Source organism: Terrapene carolina, unplaced genomic scaffold (assembly GCF_002925995.2).
Source record: "Terrapene carolina triunguis isolate 2854851 unplaced genomic scaffold, T_m_triunguis-2.0 Scaffold89, whole genome shotgun sequence".
Classification (NCBI taxonomy): Eukaryota; Metazoa; Chordata; order Testudines; family Emydidae; genus Terrapene; species Terrapene triunguis.
The window spans coordinates 4,940,292-4,964,176 of NW_020664440.1; the positions used below are offsets into that span (position 1 = coordinate 4,940,292).

General features: G+C 41.5%; 1 protein-coding gene across 11 annotated transcripts in view; it reads right to left on the bottom strand.

The window, feature by feature from the left end:
* Positions 1-23,885, bottom strand: part of MAGI1 (membrane associated guanylate kinase, WW and PDZ domain containing 1) — a 169,348-nt gene that overhangs the window by 41,719 nt on the left and 103,744 nt on the right. For all 11 annotated transcript variants that reach the window (XM_024199688.2, XM_024199707.2, XM_024199681.2 and 8 more), the window contains 2 exons: positions 22,625-23,245; positions 3,149-3,180 (listed from right to left, as the gene is read on the bottom strand). In XM_024199688.2, coding sequence (XP_024055456.1) covers positions 3,149-3,180; positions 22,625-23,245 — 653 coding nt within the window. The remainder of the gene's footprint in view (positions 1-3,148; positions 3,181-22,624; positions 23,246-23,885) is intronic.

A 23,885-nucleotide genomic window follows, 5' to 3' on the forward strand; every position in this document is an offset into this window, starting at 1 on the left:
GGATCGATTGTCGCGTCCCGACGAGACGCAATAATTCGATCCCCGAGAGATCGATTTCTACCCGCCGATCCAGGCGGGTAGTGAAGACCAGCCCTCAGTCATTACATTAGCTGCTGCAGCAGAGAATCACAGCACCTTGATCTCACATCCGGTGAGACTTAAAAACTAATAATGAGATATGAAATGCCTTCCAGTGCACCTTCAGAAATGCATTTGTGCTTTTCTCTGTCTGCATGTGTATTCTCTTGGAGCCAAATACTGCAGGCACTGCATGTGCAATACCAATGGTCCCGGCCACAGCAAAACTCCCAGGGCGCTAATAATTTCTCTACCAAGACTGAGTCTGGCAAAGTTAAGCAGCTATGGCTGGATGGGAGTAGGTGGGAGAAGAGAACCAGCTATAAAGCCAGGGCATGTCTGAGAGGGAAGCAGGCACTGGCACTAGGAGGACTGTATCTGGGATTGGAGAGGGGCTTCATTAGGCTGCAGAGAAGGAAGGGAAGGGATCAGCAGTGAGCTGGGCGAAGGAGGAGTAGGAGAAGACTGAAGATCTGAACTCGAGTTTACTCTGTAATTCAGTACAGAAAACAGAACGTGGGCTTGGTTTAAGATCAGTCTACCAACATAAGGGCTGACTGCAGGTGGCTTATTTAATAGCAGCTAACTTATTAATCAAGAAGTAAACTTTGTTTCAAAGGCCTCTTGGAGAACAGTGAAGGGGAAGACGACAACAGGGGCTACATTAATGCCCCATTTTACACAGGTGCCGCTGCACTAGCTCACATGGGGCACCTGGGAGAAAGACTTTGGGCTTTGGCATTTGTGCCAGGAGGCTGTGATGTCTGCATCATCACACTGCCCTGGCAACCTCTAGGTGTGCCAAAGAGTCAAGCCCTAAAAATCTTGCAGGGCAGTTTCAAGGCAGAACCTCAGGGAAGTCCCTCCCTCCAGTCGTGGAATGGTCTGTATCGACTGGAATGGCTGGGACTCAACACCAATGCAGTTATATTCTGGAACCTCCTCCTCCACTCCCACATCACACAATTAAACACAGAACCTGTATTTTATTAACCATAAAAAGGAAGTTAAAGGGAGTTATATTAACAATATAAGTAAAATATTGATAATGGTTTTATCCTTTTCACTTAGACCAAAAGAGATTGTATTCTATAGGCTGGTCATTCTCCTCCTTTTCCTTTAAGTAGTGTGACTGTTAGACTTCCATGTACTCTAAAATACCTGCCATGATATATCAACATAAGATAGTATTATCCACAAGTTGCTGGTGCAAACATTCCGTTTAATATCTAAACAGAGGAGGAAGACTGTTTTTATTGGATTCTTCCTCTTCGGATGGAACAGCACTGCCTGGGGCTGTGGTGAAAAATATCGAAGGGCTATGCAGAAAGGTAAGAGAGCTTTCAGGAGTGTAACATGCAAGGAATCTGGTTGCTTTCAGTGAACGACATGGTTTCTCTGCAAGCAAATTCCATGGGGGAAAAAATAATCTACAGCTGGGGGCTGGTAAATTCACTAAAGACTCCAGAACTACACCTGTTTGTAAACAGTCTCTTTGTTCATACAGAGAGGATGATCCCTAAATGGATTTAGGTGTCTCACAGATTTAAAATGCTTCTAATGAATCATTGTTCACTTGGCAGGTGTTTAGCACAGCATCAGATTAATAAGGAGATGATGCTACATTACCTGATTCTGTGAGGACATCTGTTTTCAAAAATCAAAGTTCATTCATCATATGGCGGTTTAATGAATAAAGGTTATAAATGTCTAACATCAATTCAACTATTCCTTCTCTGACAGGGGAAAAAAATGCAGCAGCAAAAAATGATCTGCTTGGCTTGTACATTTTTACACACTTGTTTCTATTTTTCCAAAGGCTGAATTAATCTTTGACTATGACACAGAAGTAAATGCATACGGTCTGACATTTCTGTGATTTGAGTGAGAGCACAAACTGCACTTCTCCCTCTCAACATTAATGCAAACTGACAATGGTATAGGCCTGAAGTCATGTGACTTTAATCAGCACTGCTCTAAGCCATCAGAATCACATTAATTATTTCAGGGCTATCTTTTTGGATGAACAGAGAACTTGCGTTAAAAGCAGGAGATTCTGCTCATCTTCTTAACAAACCTCTTACTGAGCTTTACCGAAAGGTGGACTGTTAGCAGCTGCAGCTGTCGGCACCCGCAACGGACCGTCAGTGAACTTTCACAGTGTCTTATAGTATTGCAAAGACCTCACTCATGTGACTTTCCCAAAGCTATTGGGAAATAAGCCTACCTTCTTCACTACCCCTTCAAATAAATGGAAACTTTCCCCTTGTAAATATCTCATTTCCCGTAAAATATTCATCCCTTTTCCAGGCTCATAAACATCACGCTATTTTTGTTCCACTATACTAGGAGCTGAGCTTTAATGACACTTTAGACCGTAGCTTCTATGCTATTAGCGAACATGTCAACCAGCTAACGGTTCTACAGGGAAACAAGATTAGAAAGGATAGGAAAATATGGATTTTTTTCTTCTCTTGCCTTTTTTTTTTTTTTAATAAAGGATCCCACACCTGCAGTACAATGCTGCTAAAGCCAAGCTAAACAACAAAAGATGCCCTACACAACCATCAAAATATTTCCAGTGCTGGGGCAGCTAGCTGTATCCGCCGGAAACTGTAAATATGCATGATTTGTCTTTCTGTAAATACACATGCTTTAATATTTCATAAAATCATTCAGCAGCTGGTGAATGCGAAAGATCAGGGAGTAAATTCAAAAGGTCGGAGTCTGTGGACACCGCTGATAGGAATTGCTTGCTGGAAAGAAGGTGGAGCGTCCCATCTTTCAAAAAGAAAACAATGGCTTTTGGGGGGATTTAGTGGGGGGAGGTAACGGAGGAGAAGCTCACTCAGCGGGGAAGAGGATCAGTAAACCTCCAGCCTTATTTGCCAACAAGCTCCCTTTCTGTTCTGAATTCTTCTCTCAATTCACCATGCAGCACAAGCTGTGCAAGTCAATCCGTGTTGGAACAGAAAGACAACTTAAAACAATCATCACCCCACATTAAAAAAAAAAAAAAATCAAAACCACCAGCCCCTTCACACAAAACAGTAGGTGAGAAGGTACTTACCGACTTTGGGCTCTTCTTTGGGACTGGCAATCCTGAAAAAGGCAACAAGGAAAAAAGAAACATTAGCATATAAATGTTACTTTCCTTTAAGAAAAAATCCCTAGGTGTATCATCTGAATGTAGCCATCTGCAGAGTTATGTCAGATTTCGCTCTAGCATTGGAGTTACCAGTCTGTTCATATCGAATCAAAGAGGAGAGAGAGAGAGAGATCTGCATTAGCTATGCTGACTTGTGCTGCAGCAGCCTGGAGGCTGGGGAAAGAAATTCACAGACCTCAGCGGCCTGGGAAATTGAACACTTGGACAGAATCTCAAATGCTCCCCTGGATTAAGAGAGACTTAGCTTACAATTAAGCCAAGGATATTTCCTTTTGACGCGATTGGCTTGTCAATTTTATCGGACCAATCAGAACCGCAGAAGAGAAACAGGTTGATTTTTAAAAAAGTGTCTCTCTAGAAATAGATTTTTAAAAGCAAATTTGTATTGGCTTTAGATGAGAGGCTCAGGCTGGCAAAGCAAAACAAAAGCACAAAGAGGGATAATCTTTATCCCTAAAAGGGATCATTTACAAATATGGATGTTACTGACAAAACACACAAGTTTTCTTCAAGTCCACCCTAGATACGTAGCTATAAATATGATCAATTTCAGATTGCTGTAGCTTGAAAATAAAATGCTAAGAATGTCTTGACCCTGATGTGCAGGTAGTGGGCTGAAGTGAAAGGTTTAGGTAGTTCTGGATGACGGGAATTTTTAGGGATGATCAATGATCATGATCAAAATGTAAAGAAAAACAATTTAAAGCACGCAGTAGAAGAGAGAAGGGTGATTTTGCCATTTGAAGCCAGCCCCTTAGTTGGTATGATGAGCTCACAGACATGGGAGATCTCAAGACCGATTTCTGTTGACTTCCTCTATCAGTGGCACAATGGCCAAAGGCAACGAGCTGTAAACTTGTTGGAGATGACCTACGATATAGGAAAGGCTATTCTGAGCAGATAGATCAAAGAGGAAAATAAATTATTTTCAATAAAAAAAAAAGCCTCTCGCCTCAAACCTGTTTCCTTATGTGGCATTCCAGAAAAAATAAATATAAAAACAAAACACAGATTACACTGCACATTTAAGTGCTCAGTAATTCGGACACTCAAAATCTGCTTTCATCTTTAGGATGCGATTTATGTGGCATTTATGCAGCATTATGTTTCCTACTTTATACACTTTGTTTGTGCTAAAAACCATGCTCTTGTCTAACTTTTATACAGGAAGTAAAACAAGTTATGCAACTGAAATATGAATTGTTATAGCAAGAAGCTGATCTTACGGTAATTTGCAAGATATCATCTCTGAATATGGAATGTCCACAATTACAAATGATAAACAGTACCCGCTTACAGCCTGCTGTCAGACTTGTATGTAAATAAGACTGCATAATACCAAATGCTGTAGTTGGATTTTAAATTAATTGTTTTCAACGATTGGGGAGTATTAGTGCTCTAGACATTATCCTGTTTGGTGCATTATCAGCAAATAACTAAGACCCTCTAGGGCAGTGATTGATTGTTGGGTAGTGGAACATCAAAACTGTTTACACTAAACAAATACGATTGCAGCTTTGTTTTTCTGCAGACATTGCCTGCATTCATGTAACACACTCAAAGAATAAAGCGCCAACAGTTTTCATGGCAAGTCACATTTGTAATAGGCAGTTTATCACATATTATATATTTGCATTCTTTGCAAGAGACACCCTTTCTGATTAAATGGATACATCACACACACACACTCCAGAGTTGGCACTATAGCAATCCAGTTGTTCTCCAAAAGTTAAAACTGTAGATGCAACTGAACTGTAGGTTTAAAGTGAACTAGAGATTTAGTTTATTGCACCAGGGTCATTACATTTTAATAAATATGAACTTCTGAACAAACCTCTCCTTCAAAATTTGTCATTAATTTCAGCTGCTACAATCCAAAAAGATCGAAAATGGCTGAAAAATGATGGAAAATACACACAAGGCCATTGTTTGACAGGCCCTCTAAAGGCTCATGAATCTTATTGTGTCACTGCTCTATGCCAATCTTTGTTACAGAGCAAACAATAATTGGCTTTTTACCAAAACAAGCAACTGTACATGTTCAAAACACATCAGTAACTTTTGTTAGGACAAAATCAGGTGATAACTTGCGTTAATACTTTGCTGTGAAAATTTATTTATTTTAAATCAAGACCTAATTTAAAATCCGAGTTCCTGCAGTTGTGGGCCAAACTTGGAGATAATAGACCCCAGTTTCTAATATCCTTTCCTTCAGCTGGGAATGCATACAGTATAGAGCAATAAGACACATCATCTGCACACAGAGACAACTCCTACGGGGGCTGTTACTAGTGAGAACACACTCATTGAGGGGGGGAAACTAATGGCACAAAGTAATGGGCGGCGTAACTTTTAGCCAGTTGCCACTGCTCATCAAATTCAGGATGGTAAGGACCAAAGGTGCTACTGGCTGGTGAGTGGTTTCTGTAAAGCTGGTGATAGTCTCCAACCCCTAGCAGATATACATCTGCCTCTGAAACACACATTGCTACAACTGGCATCTTGGTTGGAAATCAGAGAGGACGAGGACTTAAAAGGCACAAAAAATGAACGACCGGTTTCTCTCTACAGAGGTCATAGCAGGTCATGGTGGAAACCATGCACTGGGGAGGCATGGGAAAGTCTGTACTGCCACTGTCTAGGTACCAGCTCTGTGGTTAAATATAGCAATTTAGGGCAAGACTTTTAAAGGTACTTAGGCCCCTACGGAGATTTTCTAAAGTACACCTCTACCCTGATATAACGCGACCCGATATAACACGAATTCGGATATAACGCGGTAAAGCAGTGCTCTGAGGGGGGCGGGGCTGCGCATTCTGGTGGATCAAAGCAAGTTCGATATAACGCGGTTTCACCTATAATGTGGTAAGATTTTTTTGGCTCTCAAGGACAGCGTTATATCGGGGTAGAGGTGTATCTAGGTGTCTAACTGCCATTGATTTCAAAGCCCACTAGACAACCAAATACCGTTTAAAATCTGTCCCTGGGGCAACAAGGCTGACATCTTTCACACGCACTAAATTCACCTAAAATGTATTTAATTAAAAAAGGCTCAATACACTATCAAAATCTTTTTTTGGGAAAGTGCATTCAAATAGCAAAAGAGGGGCTGTTGCCATCAGTTAGCGGTGGTTAAAACAAAACAGCACACCTGGGACGCACTCTCCATATGACCTAGATAAGTGTTTCTCAACCTTTTTGATACCAGGGACTGGCTTGCTGCCTTCCTAAATTGTGTCAGGGAGATCTCAGGGACCAGTGCCGGTCCACAGCCTGGTCGTTGAGAAACACTGACCAAGAGCCCCTCCAATGGGCAAGAATCCTCAGAGAATACTTACAAATGTGACTCCAATTAAATCACTCAGAAAACACAAATCACTCCCCTGTAAAAAGCCAGTGTAATCAAGCAACTGCTTAATGGCAAAATACCATGATCGCTGCGCAATCTTTAAATACGAAAAGGGATTGTAATCTAAATTCACAGAGTCGCCAAGAACGGGTACATACACGGTTAGTAAAAAACTAACCAAATGCAGGGATCTAAATTAAGCCAGTTATCAGTGAGATTATCACAGTTATCTTAACAAAAAACTCTCATTTTCTTCCCCAGAACTCCCTGAAGCTCTGTGTACAGCTGGCCACATCCATCTGCTAGACTATATTTTGGAACATAGGGAGAAAAATGTAAATTGCTCAGTAAGTTTTGTACCACAATTTCACTATTTCAATGACTTTCTATCTAGAGCAACCTTCCTATGAAATGCTGTGAAGGAGGCATTGTAACTCATGGATTAGACACAGAGTTTTAATTTAATATTTGCTGGTATGTTTATTCTGTTTTAAAACTGCATCATTTTAAATGTCTTTTTGGTATATTTCAAATCTAGAAAGCACTGATAAAAAAAACAGTTATGCGAGCCATACAAAAGCTGGATACACCATGTGAAATCAACCCCAAATTCTGCTGTTTCTAGTATATAAAGTATCCAAATTCCAAACATCCGTGTTTACTGAACATATGCAAAATGCAAGGATTCACACACCGCAGTCTGGCAGGGTTCTAGTGTCCCCTGAAACATAATAGACAATGAGGGCCACTAGAGGGCTCACAAACTATTTAAAGGGACATTATCCAATTCTTGTATATTACTACTCCTGGGGGAATTTTGTGCCACTGTGCATGCGCAGAATTCATGTTCCCCACAGATTTCTTTGTTCCCTTGTAGAAAAATGGCTTTCTGACAGGGAAGCTGCAAGAGCAGTCACGCACCACTCCCTAGCTGCGCGAGTACATTGTTTCAGGCACCCGGAGCAGCCGGTGGAGAGGTAAATCACCGCAGGGCTGGGGACACCCCAGCCAGTGGCTCCTACCCTGAGCTGGCATCAGCTGCTAATCTTGGCTGGGCTGGAGGCAGGAGAGGAAGAGATTTCCTCTTCCCCGACCCACCCCCAGAAATCTCCTCCTATCGCTCCTCAGCTGTGGGCGGAGGGGTCACTGTACAGGAAGCAGCTTCCCCGCCCCCCCAACGTCTGGAGCCTCCTGGCACCCAGACCCCCCCACTAAGCTGCCTGCACCTAGATTGTCCCACACTGATATCCTGTCTGGTTACGCCTGCCTGCCCCACACCTAGTGCTGAGGGAGCAGTCCACGCCATCCTCCAGATCATTAATGAAGATATTGAACAAAACCGGCCCCAGGACCGACCCGTGGGGCACTCCGCTTGATACTGGCTGCCAACTAGACATGGAGCCATTGATCACTACCCGTTGAGCCCGATGATCTAGCCAGCTTTCTATCCACCTTATAGTCCATTCATCCAGTCCATACTTCTTTAACTTGCTGGCAAGAATACTGTGGGAGACCGTATCAAAAGCTTTGCTAAAGTCAAGGAATAACACGTCCACTGCTTTCCCCTCATCCACAGACCCAGTTATCTCCTCATAGAAGGCAATTAGGTTAGTCAGGCATGACTTGCCCTTGGTGAATCCAGGCTGACTGTTCCTGATCACTTTCCTCTCCTCTAAGTGCTTCAGAATTGATTCCTTGAGGACCTGCTACATGATTTTTCCAGGGACTGAGGTGAGGCTGACTGGCCTATGATTCAATGTTTGGTTTTCATTTCCAATCAGAACAGCCTGAGAGATGTTTGCAAACAACAGCAAAGCAAAAAGGTAGGTGAACTGGGTTGAAAAGGTCACCAGTTGGTTTCGCCATTATTTTGGCTAGAGCACAGAATGCAGGACAGCAGAAAATTAGCAGGAAATTAATAAAAACACAAGAAAAACATTAAGGATTGTGGCAGTGAGCTAACATTTACTGGGGAAAAACCGCTGCACGGAAAAATAATAAGCCCACCGAATACTGCTTTTTTACACCGTGCTGAATAAAGACCAAAGGATATCATCCACCAAGACACATATTTGGCAAGAGGTGCAGGGAAATACTGGAGCCAGAGGTAAAGGCCTACTTACCCAGCAGCACACATCAATCTCTAGGTTTTCTGAGTGAAAAACAAGGAGCTCTAAATAATTAACAGTAATGGCCATTAATGTTGTTGGGAAAAATAATTCTTTATAATCCATTGCCAAAAGATTTTTAATAAAGGATGCATACTATTTTTAAAAATTGATGGGAGTTGCTCTTTTCCAGATTGGAAAAACAAAAAAACAAAAAACAAAAAAACACCACCCACACAGTAATTGACAAAAAGAGAGCACAAGTTTGCAGACAGCCATAAACAGCACCATCAAGAAAAAGACCCAATCCTGCAACAGTATAACTTTTCTGCTTGTCATAGTGCTCTGCATTATAACAGCGTTACTGTACTAGCATAAAGATAAGCTATGCAATACTAGCTTTAAGCCAAAGAATAATTTGCACCGAAGGAATGTAGGCCTGCTATAAATCAAAGGTTGCTGACTAGCAAACAAAATGAACAATGCTCCAGTTCTAAAATGCTAATGCTTGAGAAACGTGTTTTTTAGGAGCCCAAACGTAGGTATTAACAACCCACTGGCACGAGCAAATAGAGTTCCCAAAAAACACACCACAATGCATAGTATATTATTGCCATCGACAAGAGTTTCAGTCCCAGTGGACCTTAAGAAGTTAAATCATAGCCTCAATTATTATTTGCTACTGTTTTGGATGCTAAACAAATTATCAATAATTTGAATTTTGATTCTGTGGTCATACTTTCAAGGTCTCAAATAAGAACTTATATTAGAAGTAATAAGAAAGATGTGAAATGTTAATAAAGTGCTAATTGATTACTCCAAGTATATCAATGCAACTGTGTAACAAGATATGTATCACTTAGGTAGTCGTTAACCACTAATAAAGATGACATTACGGTAATCAGATAGCTTGAGGGATTGGTAATTACATAAAGAGTCACCATTTCATGACCAAAGTAGTTTCACCAATTCTAATGATTTTATTGCAAATCTCATTAAATTAAGTCTTTTTCTTAAAGCCCAAGCCCCTGGATTCATGTGTTTCTGTGAGATTCTCAGCATTCATTAAAAAACCCAGTATTTCTAGTCCTGGTTGTGAAGAAAAGCCTGAGAACATGAACCTTAAAGTCTCCAATACAAGAAGTAAACTAAAATGAGCCCTTTTTAAAAATAAAAATGATGATTTGTAGGCTGTTCTCGTGATTTTTGGCGCATGACTCATATGTTTTGATCACTTGGGGCAGACAACGCTGCCAGAGGTTGCCGGCGTCTGAAGCTCTTCACTGAACGAACTGCAACGAATTCAGTGTCTCAACCCAATTTCCAGTGCACGGTTGTCTGACTAAGTCCCACCACCATAACAACAGGCACGCCTGCTGGCAGGTCAAGCAGAAAGGCCAAGAACTCAGTGAGCATGGAGGCTGAACTACCTCCGACCATTCGAAGGGATGCCCTCCGGGTTAAGCATTGAGGCACATCGGTGAAGGAGTGCACAAAAAACATATTCTGCTGTTGTCAGTGCTGCATTCGTTCTGATCACAGGCAATTTTTATCTCCGGGGCTTTTATAGCACTATTCACAAGGTATACATTCAAACCCCAATAATGTTCCGTTTGGGACAAGCGCTCTTCTTTTGTGTGTGTACAACAGCCAGCACAATGGGCCGCTGGGCACAACTGTGGTATGAGTACCAATAAACAAGGTTTTCAATAATCAGCTGATATATTAAGTAAGAGGCCTATTCCAGCCATTGGAAGGTAAGCAGGCGGATTGTGACTGAACACAATGGAGTTATACCCACTTTCAGGAGGGCTGAATGTATTAAAATTCAAATATACATTTACTCTAAAAGAAATGAGGGGCTAAACAGACCTCTTTCAATCATTTGATTCAAAGCATTCCCTAAAATCCGAACCCTTTAGACACAGAGGGGCGTTAACTAGTCCTAGAATGCAGTTTGTTTGTCCCTTCCACTCCTACAGTTCTATGATTCTGTCACTAAAAATAGATCCTTGCTGGTTCCTCCATGTACCACAGTACGACTGACCTCTTGTGACACCTTGGGCCTGCCACTTCCCCGCCCTGGAACTCTGCTTCCCCTCCCACGCTTCATCTGCCTTGTTTATCGAGAGGGTGAGCTCTGCAAGGCAGGGACTGTCTGTCACGGTGGGTATGTCTGCCCTGCATTCTTAGCTTGAGGGATAATTTGCACCTAACCCGACTCCCATCCACATCCCAGAACTCCAGCTCAAGTTAAGTGGGATCTTGAGCTTGAGGTAGCTGGTCTGTCAGGGGGGTGGGTTGGAACTCAAATGCCTCTGAAGCTCTAGTAATGCCGTGGGAATTCAGCGCCTAGCACAAAGGGGCCCTGATCCCAACTGGGGCCTATAAGCGTTACTGTCATATAAATAATAAGAATAAGAAATAAAAATAATGATACTAAGAGCAGTCTCAGAGCATTTATTACACCCCCCCCCCACACACACACACACAGAGGGTACACCATGGTCTGGATGGGGAAAAAAAGACTCACACTAAGAACATGAAGGTATATCTGTAGTTAAACTCATGGAGAGGTACAGAACGGCCAAGTGCTGGGGCATTTATTATACTGCATAGTTGGTCTCAAAATAAAACCACAATCAAATAAAACTCAAACCATTAGGAGAGACTTACCGTCTCTGTCAACTTTTACCGACCCACGACTGCTGTTAAGGGACCGTTACTCTCCATTAAATCAATTATACCAATAACTGGAGCCCTTTTCCTCGAAGCCAGGCACCTCATTAATTCTGTTATTGTTGATATTATGATGTTTAATCAGTCTTACTGCAGCCTTTTCACCCAGCCCGGATGTGGCCAAGAACGACATTAACCACAAACGTGTAGACACTGAAGCTGCCCCACAAGCTCAGCATACAAAGGTGGGAGGAAAGGGTTTGGTTTTAGAAGCTAGAATAAAATGCTCTGCATTCCCCTAGCTTATTATTCCAAGTCTGCCCGATTCGCTGGTATGCGAGAAATGTTGAGGGAACCGTGAGGCACGTCTCTAGTTAAATCGGCATCGTTTAATGCATCGTCTAAGGTTCTGCTGTGCCACCTTGTGTTACATCGCATCACATCTGATATAAAACAACGGTGCACGGCTTGACTTGCTCCTACGCTACAAGTTCAACAATGAAGAAAAAAACTTTCAAAATTCACAAACTTAAAAAACCCCTTAAAAGTGCCATAGCTTTAGTAATTCTTTTCTTAAGCCAGCCCCATCTTTTCGTCTGAGAAGGGCCTATTCCCTTCTGAAAGTTAACATAGTTCACACAATGAGAGGATTTCAGGCAATTTGCTGCTAGAAAATCCTTTGATTTTTCTTGATGATTTATAACTGATCTGAACTCTTCCATACACCGTGACAGTTGAGTCTCACATACACTACACTACTACGTACAAGTTTAGGAAATCATTTTAGCCCTTAAAAAAGGAGTTTTGTGATGAAACACCATGAACTGTATCAGTTACTGACTTTTCCCCTATCCTAATATTCAAAGTGACTGTGGAGATCAGATGACATACACATCTATGAGGAACAGTCTAACACAGATGTGTCACACTATCGTAAGAATGAACGGTAACTGATGTAACACTAATATTTGCCCTAAATACAGTTTACATGGACATTTATCAGTTTGCTCCACTTCATGCTCAAATAGTAGCAACACTAGACAAGTTGATTATAGGTAGTGGAGATAAAAACAATGCTATGTTTTAAATGACTAATGGATTAATCTTGGGGAGTTTTATACACCATACCATCAGAAACTGGAGAGTCCTATAGGCAACGAAAATGCATAGATATCAGTGTTTCCAATTCTCACAATTTTGTCATGAGTGTTGTGGTACTTGGTGATTCCCTTAAAGCTCAAGCTCCTGGAGTCAGGTGATTATGTGAGACACTCAGCTTTTACTAAAAAAAAGTTTCTAGCCGACATGCCTACAGCAAAAAAAGCTTGAAAATAAGAACCCCAAAAGCTCCAAAACATAGCAAAAAGAATCCCCACATTTAATATTTTTAAAATCTCATGAAATTAAGAATATTTCTTGATTTGTAGGGACCTGGCTCATGATTCTAGAATGCCTAGGGCTGGCAATACTGACTTTTGTTTCTAGTACTAGATTCCCATTTGATTTGGATTACTTTCATTTAGCCATTCACACCAGAGTTTCTAAGTCAAGTGACATGATTCAGCTTTCTCTCTCTCTCTCTCTCTCACATTAACGAATTAGCAGCAATTTTAATCTAAACTGAGGCCCAGTCTCTGTTTGTGGGTCTAATTTGCGCCTGCAAATGCCCTTTTAGTGCAAATATTAGTAACTATACATCAAGACAACTTGATACGCAACTATTAAAACCTGAACACACACTTCACTGTAGGCATTCAAAGACCAGGTGAAATTCTGGCCTGAAGGAAACTGAAGTTTTGCCATTCAGTGGGGACAGGGTTTCCCCCTCTGTGTTTTTTGTGGATGCAAGTTGTCGCCACAAAATGGATAAATATTATTAATGCCAAGAACTGATTTTAAAAGTTAGTTGAGGAAAAGAGAAAACAAGTTTCTGTCGGGCTGTTTACAAACCAATTACTGGAAATCAGTGCACCATGCTGCATAGCAATACAGAGCACTGACCCAAAAAGGCACATCTGACGCTCCCTTGCTGCTTAGAGAGATGAGGTAACTTTCATTGTGAATGTGAAAAACACACCCATACCAAAATATTCATATGAAATATGAACAGGCCTGGCAGAATTCAATTTTTATTTTTTTAAATAATTTCAAAGGATAATACTCTGATGTTTATTTTTAAGCTTTTTATTTTTATCAATTGTCACAGCTGGCCAAAATTATGGGTTTTAAACTTTTTTTTTTTTATCTATTGAAAGTTGCATGTTTACGAGAAATGATGGGAGAGGTCAGACAACAATTATTTAATGACACTAGGTGTTGAAATTCAAAAAGTTAAAGCTTTCTAACCACTACAACACAAACTGTCAACATCACATTTCAAAATATACCAAGTAAATATTCTTAAGTCAAACGTTAATAAGTTCTCAAGCAGATTTTTCTTACTTTGTCTATCTGTAAATTGCTATCATCATTGATGGAAACATTTTGTCATTGGTTTGTGTGTGTACCATGAAATTGACGTTTACCAACATTTACTGATAAAAATCTAATCCTTCCAAGCCTATCTAACTCTCAACTTTTCTCTTACAGATATCAACCTTTCATTTAATCTATTCCTCTGATTTTAGCCAATTCCTGTTTCTGTTACTCTGTAAACTAGTTACTAAGCGGAATGACCACAGTAAGAAACTGAGAAAATGTGATATTTAAACTTGCTTTAAAGTCTCACCAAGTTTGTGAGCCTTGGTAGAATTTAATTCCACTCAATGGAGGGAAGAGAATGGGCAAAAGATGACCAATACTTTGGGAAAGAGAAGTCACCATTCTCAGATTTAAATGTTCCTTCAGAACTGCTACTTCTCCACTAATCAAGTAATCCATGAAAAACAGGAAGCGTATGTTAAAATTATATTAACTTTGGGCCAGTGCTTTAACTTGCCCCCTAATTTATTTTTACTAGAGAAAAAAGTCCAGTGTGAGAAAATGTTCATGAAATGTAATGTGTATTTTTCAATGCAATTTTCAGACCAGCTCTAATTTTCACTCATCTGATTTCCTCCTTCCCATACACATTTCTCTAAAGGAAACAGTAACTTGAAATAACACATGAAGTTAACTGATTTGTTACATATTTTAAAGATTACTAATAAGAGTCCTAATTAAATGAGGAAAACACCTTGTCATACAGAATCTTAACCATCAAAGTCAGTTTAGTTTACTTCTATTTTTAATCATGCTACAATTCTGACACATATTTACATCATTTTCCACCTTATCTTTGGCACTTATAAGCTATCAAACATAAGCCATCACAATCTATTCATGGATAGCATTATTCATGCTAAGGCACCATGGAGCATTACCTTGTATATTTGCAAATAGCTTATACAGAGATGATAACGTGTTGGTGAAGGATCCAATGAACAGGTTTCAAGGGAGATGACCGAATACAAGTGAGTGGGAAGCTCTGGTTGTTTTATCCATGACAGAAGGTTAGGAGAGAGAAGCCAAGGAGAAGAGAGGACTCCTGAGATGGGATTTGAAAAGAGCTAGGGTCAGTCGGGCACGCCGTATGGCAAGAACATCAGGCTGATTTCCAAGGATGAGGAATTAGAGATTTCTGATGAAAGAAGAAGCTGCCGCAGTTTGGGCTAATGGTAGTTTGGTGAGTGGGGAAGTAAGGGAGACCAATTATAATTGAGGGAATTACAACACTCAAGATGAGACCGGGGGAAGACATGAGGTAGGGCATTTTGAAGGATGTGATATTTACTACTGGATTGCAATGAACACACATGATTTAAAAAACAAACAAACCCATGAGAAAATTATTTCCATTAGCAAAATACTCAGGTACGCTAAGATACAAACTGTCGTTTCAAAAAGTATTCAGGGCCACACATTTAATAAAAGCAGGGAGTTCAACAAGTCAGATACACCGCCTGCTCCCCACCCAGAAAATAAAAATAAATCACTGGGAATGCAGATTAAGAGACATTCATAATGTAAGCCCTGATCCTGCACTCAGACCAGCACAGGCAGATCTTTGCATTCATGCACAAGCTATGCTGACATTGACTTCAATGGGGCGCCATTTATCTCTAAAGGTCCCCCTGAATGGATGCAACTGCAGGACCATGTCCTCAGTCTGTGTGAAATACCCTTGCCCTGCAACAAAGAAAAAATAAATGAGAATGCTATTTGAAAGAGGAACCCTGTCTTCCCTTTTCTGAAGCCCTGGCACATGCACAGACATGCTATGGTAACAGTCATATAGTTCCCGGGTTGTGAGCTTGTCCTGAATGCTGGATTCTCTCTCGATTCAGCAGCTGCTATAACGGTTTGAAATTTTCTGGCAGCTAGACACTTAAGCAGCATGACTTTCGAATCACTCTTCATTGCAAGCCTAAAGGGCAAACAGAAGTGAGCGGCTTGTTCAACAGAGTTCAAGTCTCCGGCAATAGCTAATTGCAGGCAGCTATAATTATGATGGTTTCGCATCATTAGGGAAAGCAGCTAAAAAGCAGATATAATACTAATGATGTGAGATTAGATATTGCTTTTCGTTTGGCTCCATTAAATGATCTTTCTGCAGTCCTAGTGATAAGTTGGGTAAGGTGAAGAGATTTCTTCTTCTGTGAGGGGACTTTTGCTAAGCAACATGTACCCAGCCCGTCCTTTGGTTTAAAGGCCTGAAACTAAAAGGTGTGGAACACCCTGAACTCCTGTGGAAGTCAGCAGGAACTGAGGCCAAAGGAGTAGCACTATTGGTTGAGGATTCAGCCAAAGACTTTGCTGTTGCCATTGATTTTATATGGCAGGCACTCCGTTATTATAGTGATAGGTGGCAGTATAAAACGCTAAGATAGATAGATAAATGTTGTTTATACAGTTCCCCGCTGTAACATTCTAAATCTTTTGCCTACCCTCAGCTGGCTCTGAAACCCCAGCCAGACCGCCTCAAAAGATTGGTTCTCTTTTCTCAGGCAGCTCTCCGTCTCCAATTAGAAGTGAATTTGGTGCTAGTGGAAAGTATTTAGAAACTGAAGATCTCTGTTTATCTACCCATGAAGTTAAGCTGAGCATTAACTCTTGTCTTGGAGTAGGGTAGAAGGATGCATCTTTGAGATGAGTACGTAGATCAGACTCCAGACCCATTTTATCATTGGCTTTTACACCAACCAGGGTACAGATAAGCACCAGTTGGGACAGCTGTGTGGAGGTGGACACCTGTTCAGTCAGAACTACAAAAAAACCACCCAACAGTAAGTCACGGCATACCAGGCAGATGGCAACAACTTTTGGTAACTACACACCTGGCTGTATTAGAACCAGTGATCTGAAAGTGAAAGATCTGTATACTGCTTTGAACCCCCTAACCTGAGGTCATTCTAAAACTAGGAATAATAAATCAGACAAATATTCTCTCATAGTCGGATATTAGGTCTTATTTACACCAGGAAATTAACCAGAACTGCTATTCTAACAATTAACAGAACAGAGAGTCCACACAGAGAGCTATTCCGGAATAGCTTATTCCAGTCAATTTCCGCATGTAGACAAGGCCTTAATGAAAAGGGATTCCATGGAATTAGGGTGACCAGACAGCAAGTATGAAAAATCGGGATGAGGGTGGGTGGTAATAGGAGCTTATATAAGAAAAAGACCCCAAAATCGGGACTGTCCCTATAAAATCGGGACATTTGGTCACTCTATATGGAATGAACATTTTTAGTATTGAATCAACTTTGAAGCACCAAATACGAGGAAAGGCTTTCATTTGTTTGAAAGCTCCAATATTAATAGGACAACGTCAGGTTATAAATAACATTTAAAATAAAAATGTCCTATACTTACTGTTTTGATTATTAACAATACTTCAAGATTCCTGAAACTGAAATAATTTGTACAATTGTAGGCCACGATCCTGCAAAGACTCACACTTGACTTTGGACTTGGTAAGTAGTAGTGTTTGTATAGTTTTTTGAATTCCTTGAAGCATGAAAAGTGAAAAGAGACTAGTGAATTTCACTTTTGTTTCTACGTAGATTCACTTTCAGGTTCCCGTGCATATGCAGGTTACTGCAATGTGCAAATACTGCAAGACAATGCTAAAATCCTAAGGGAACAGGTGTTTCAACTTTATACTTTTTACAAAGTGTCCTGTATTTCCTCTCTCAAAACAACTGCAAGACTTGGTTGGCACAACCCATCTAATTTCTGCAAGTCAAAGCTTCAGCTGAAGCTACATTACAGTAAATATTTTACAGGCCGCTCTCAGTGGCTACGCGCTTTGCATTTCAACAACTGGGCGTAATTGTCGGGAGTGCACCAGTGGCTTGGAGCTGGCTGAGCTTTTCACATAGATTACGCATCTCTCTCTGATATTTTTCTGCCTGATTAGTAATCACTACTGACAAATCCTTTGGACAGTTCTGAACACGAGCGTCAGTGTGATGGGGATGATTCCGGCAAAGTCTGATTGAATGCAAATGTTATGTTAATAAAAGAATGCCTGACGGCAAGCTCTCCTAGCACTCTCTTCACTGGACACCAGAGGGAGGAGGAGGAAAGGACAGCCAGCAGAGAGACCTAAAGAAGAACCACTTCAAGAGGCATGAAGGATCTTATCACAGAATGGAGCCAAGTACACTTCTGGAATCAGATCAAAATAAATAGCGGCACTTTGTCTAGGGCAGGCACTGCCGATAAAGGAATTGGCAGAGGCAATGCAAGGTAAAGTTACTGCAGAGAGGATCTAAGCCCATTTGATCTAAACACCATAGTCACAGTGCATCCTAGCTAAGTACATTCTCTAACTTTTAAACCAGACACCCTGTTTTCCACATTGTAGCTAGTCTCATGCTTATACCATAGAATCATAGAATATCAGGGTTGGAAGGGACCTCAGGAGGTCATCTAGTCCAACCCTCTGCTCAAAGCAGGACTAATCCCCAGACAGATTTTTGCCCCAGATTCCTAAATGGCCCCCTCAAGGACTGAACCCTCAACCCTGGGTTTAGCAGGCCAATTCCCTCCTCCCCCTATATTTTGCTAAATTTATGAACCATGATTAGCAACCTCTCAGGGTAACTTCATTTTGATGTGGAGAGAAGCTCATTTGAATTATTTATTGGGCACCAGGGTCACAACAAATTCAAGCTTCTGTACCATGACAACATGAAACTCAGAATTGCAAATACAATGCAATTAGATACAAATGCCAAGACAACTAGGCCTCTAGATACAGGGATAAGTCAGGAGATTGGTACAAAATTTGAGACACTTATAGCAGCTCCACAGCTATCTGTGTTCATCGATCAATCCACATGCTGGAAAAGATGAGGTAGATAAGAGATTCATTAATATTAGCAGTAGACTGACCATTTACTTTCCCATTAAAACTCAATACCTTGATTTCCTGATCAAACCGTCTCATTATACCCCAGCGGCAAAAGAAGGATGATTGAATGTCGGCCACAGTTCGACTAACTAATGTACAGTGGTAACAGAGATATTTATGTTCTTTCCAGGAAGATTAATAATATCTGCTGTTTCCTTTCCAACTGTAGTTGGAGAAACTTTCTACCAAATACATAAATCAAACATGAGACTTATGGTGTATTTTAAAGGCTCTCAATATTAGAGTGATTTTAAATTACTCAGGTTCTGCAGATACCAGTAATAAAACTAGAGAACTCGTCTTAATATATTCCATTCCTTACTTTTTAATTTATGATAAAAATATAAAATTCAATAAAATTTTTGAGGCGGAAAGGAAGGAAAGTATTCATTTTACTACAGCCCTCATTCATTGCTCAATCTGTGCACTAGAATTCTTGGCTTGCGTTCACAAGAGAAAAGGTGCCGGGATTTTCAGAAATGGATGAGCACGCGCCACCATCTCACAAGGTGTCAAGACAAGCAACCCCAAAATCACCGATCATCTTGGAAAATGTAGGTCCAGCTAATAACTGTCCCACGCCCTGCCCTGGAAAACTCAAAACATGCAAATTAAGATCCCAATCTTGCAAGCCAAGGGGACTTTACAAGGGGATGAAAGGACTTGGTGTGTTAGCAGGGGCCTTAATTTACACCCTTATTGTGCGCACGCTCTTTATCAGGGGGCTGATTAAAGGGAAACAACTGGAGAGCTGAAATGCAAATGAAATCAAGTACAGCAACACACATTGGCCACCCCTCTCTCACTCGCCACGTGTATGTGGTGGTAGGGCCATCCAGTACATCTTTTTGGAAACCACTTGTTCCCCACTGACATTCCCTAGCCCTTGCTGGCTTCATGCTGACTCCACTAAAAACCATTTGGAAAGCCAGTAGAGAAGTATTCCTGTGCCAGATGTTCCCCACAGCTTGGCTAGGAGGTGGCATTCAGCACATATTTACGGTCTTAACTCTGTGCTTATTTTAGCTCTGCAGCTCATCTCTGACAACTTGACCTTCACCGGTATAGGCGTCAATGGTGGCGCAGACATGCATACGGTAAAAAGTGGTTTGCGGGGCAGGGAGCACAGAGGACCCTGGCTTTCTATGAGCACCTAGCTCAAGTCCCGGTACCAGTGACCCTGCAGCAGCATGGGGCTGTACAAGTCTGTCTGGAACCCTGGGTAATTCCACACAGGGCTAGTCCGCACTGAAGCCCAGGCTGCTGCAGCTTCACTGCTCCAGGACCTGAGCTAGTAAGATGAAAGCTAACTCGGGTAGGTGTCCACAAGCTGCAATCGCAGTGTAGACAAACCCCCTAAGAAGGCAGCAACAGCTGAATAACGTAGCTGAAGTCGAAGTACCTTAGTTCGAACTTACCGCGGGTCCAGATGCGGCAGGCAGGCTCCCCCGTCGACTCCGCGTACTCCTCTCGCGGAGCAGGAGTACCAGCGTTGACGGCGAGCACTTCCGGGATCGATCCCAGAAGATCGATTGCTTACCGCCGGACCCGGAGGTAAGTATAGACGTACCCCAAGTGACTCTGGCCTCCTAGCAGGAGTGAGGCTTACAAGGGGAATGCCTCATTAGCGTACTTCTCCTCATTACACTTTGCCTTGCACTGAATTAGAAGCCCAAGTCTACGCTCTCCCATACCCGCTCACTACACCCAGAACTATTTTTACCCTGCTTTATTCTTTCCACTAGGCAGGGGTCAGTTGGTGGTCAAACAGCATCTCATCAACATCTTCTCCTCTGGCTCATCCCTCTTTGCCTTGTGCTTATATAGCCATAAACCCATTGTGACAGTGTACCCCATAAGGCTTTATGGGGAGGGGGTGCTTATAAATGTATGTATGACATAACTGGAATATGTTTTGTGCTGCCTGTGCCAGGTAACATATCTCCGTAAAGGTTATGGTCTACTATATCTATTCATCCTATTTGTACATATATATATCATTTTCTACTTGAGGTTAAGAATATGGGCTGTATGCTTGCTTGGTTTCTAAGTAAGCTTTGGGAGGCATTTGGTCAGCTTCTTTAGGAAGGAATTCGCCAGGTTAAGTACCTGATCAGGGAACAATGCATCTTGGAATGCTCCAATCCACATTAGAAGTCTTCCTGGAGACATGCAAGATTCCATGTGGGCAATGGCTTCAGCCTGTAAAGACTGAGTCATGCAGGGACATGTGACTTGCCCAGGTGACTCCAGAACTCCATCTTGGAGCTGGACTTTGCATAGGAGGGAGGAGGGGGGTCTCCTCCCACAAGAGAGAGTCTATTTAACCCTGGGGGAGACCCCTCCATTTTGTCTTCAGCTGGCTAAAGAAGGAGCCTCTCCACCCCCCCAGGATGCTTGAAGGAAACTGAAACAAAAGACAGTAACTACAGGGGTTGTGAGAGATTGCTGGACCCAGGCTAAAGGGAGATTAGCCTGTAAAAGGGAGCATTCTGGAACTGGTGAGGAACTTATCTGTATTTAGTTTGATTAGGCATAGATTTGCGCATTTTATTTTATTTTGCTTGTGACTTACTTTGTTCTGTCTGTTACTACTTGGAACCACTTAAATCCTACTGTCTGTATTTAATAAAATCACTTTTTATTTAGTAATTTACTCAGAGTATGTATTAATACCTGGGGGAGCAAACAACTGTGCATATCTCTCTATCTGTGTTATAGAGGGCGAACAATTTATGAGTTTGCCCTGCATAAGCTTTATGCAGGGTAAAACGGATTTATCTGGGTTTAGACCCCATTGGGAGTTGGGCATCTGAGTGCTAAAGACAAGCACACTCCTGTGAGCTGTTTTTGGGTAAACTTGCAGTTTTGGGACAAGTGATTCAGACCCTGGGTCTGTGTTGGAGCCAGACTGGAGTGTCTCGCTCAGCAAGACAGGGGGCTGGAGTCCTGAGCTGGCAGGGAAAACAGAAGCAGGGGTAGTCTTTGCACATCGGGTGGCAGCTCCCAAGGGGGTTTCTGTGATCCAACCCGTCACACCCATGTAAGCCCCACATGTTCCCTCTCCTCTTGCACGTTGCTCCCCTCTGCCCTTTTTTATTTTTAAATAAGTACAGCAGGAGCTTGTGACTTACTCCTGCTCAGTGGAGGTTGTCCCAGGGCCTTTCTGGGACACTGTGCTTTGCAAAGCCATAAAAAAAGAGGTGAAACTTCATCAGGATGGCTAAACTCCTAACAGATGCCAACTGAGCATGCTCAGAAGTAATTTTTCAATTGCTTAAAACTGTCTGAGTTTAATTTTTTTTTTTTTTTGGCCCATCCACATCCGGAGAAGGGCTGGTCCTGCAACGAGGACTATGCACATTCAAAGTTCGGCGGGTGATTTTCCCTGGATACTTTTGAGTTACTGTTGAGCTTAAAAAAAAAAAAAAAAAAAAAAAGGAGAAGGATGTGGATTATTTCGGCCCTCTTCACTTTCCAAAAACAGTCAAAGGGGTGCCCACAATTTCTTTGGAAATCCAAAGAAAGTTTGTCCCAGAGGCAAACTTTTACCAGTATATGAAAACAGGGGTTATGATCTAAATCCTGATTTAATCAGAACACTTGCTATCAAAAGACACAGATAGATATTAATATTACATATAAATGTTATGTATAATGTATCTATAGACATACATTTCCCATTGCAATAAAAATGGGTTAAAATAACGTTTTTTTAATATACGATATGTAATATGAGAAAACTGTGAGGGGTGGTCAATTTCTACATCTTATAACTTGAATTTAGGATTGCAAGCCTTCCAGACAAAACTACTTTAAACACCCCCCCCAAGACGTACCTCCTCGTTGCACAAGTAATGTGACTTCGCTTCCTTTAGGACATTCAATCAGCATATCCACGACTTGGTTGTGAGTGAGGTTTTGCACATTCTTCTTATTCACTTCAACGATTAGATCCCCTTCTTTTAGGCCTCGGCACCTGGGGCTGTCTACAATTTGTTTCACTCTTTGGCCCCCACCACCAGGACTGTCTGCTATAGTAAAACCAAAGCCCATAGGCCCTTTCACTATATGTACAGTTATGAGTTCAGGCTGTGTTGCTATAGAAGAAGCCAAAGAGACAGTATCGTTGGGGTAACCATGGGATCCATTTGAAGAGACTTCAGCTGGACTACTTGGCCTTTGCTCCTTCAAGCCATTTACTTTCCCTGTTTTACTACTGTGGCTTGCTGGAGAATCATAATTTTCCTGTCCGTTCACAATGATCGGTTCTTTATCTAGAATTGCCACAGACGTCACCAGGCTTGTGTTGGGGTCATCGGGGTCAAAGGGCAGAGGGTAACCTCGACACAGTTCAAGGTCCACACTGGCACCGATGGGAATGGACTGGAAGATTTTGACAACTTGAGCATGTGTATGTCCCAGCACACAGGTATCATTCACGCTGACTATAACATCTCCTATGGATGAAACAAAACAAAACAAACATACACACACTGTCAATTCATTGCTTTAATGCCCCAATCTCTTTTCAGAACATTAACAACGGACTCTTATCAGCACTGAACAATGGGTACCACTCTGCTTCCATGCTGATAGACTTGTACCGGCATAAACATCTGCACAGATATTTATCTAAATACTCCTGCACAGATACTTTATCTAAAACGACAAGAGTAGCTGTGCTGAGGTGAGCGAAAGCAATCTGTATCCAAAAGAGAGTCACTGAATAATTTTTTACATACAAAAGTGTTTTGGAAAGGAAAATAGAACTTGGCTTATTAAAAAAAAAAAAATCAAGCAAAATGACACTATATGGCCCATTTAACAGTTTTTGCAAAGCTCAGCTCTTGCTATCACACACACTAATACAGCTGACATATGACAGAAACACAATGGCGATCACATGAAGAATAAAAACAGAATGATTGCCGCTAGAGACTGCATAAATATGGTGCAATAGCGTCTCAGACGTAAATGTCTCAAGCCTAAGTACTGATTAAGTTATGATTTGTTTTATACTGTAGCTGCCAGGCAGGGCTGTTTAAAACAGTGATGCTCAACCAGTGGCTCCAGAGCCACGGGCCACGTCACAATTGT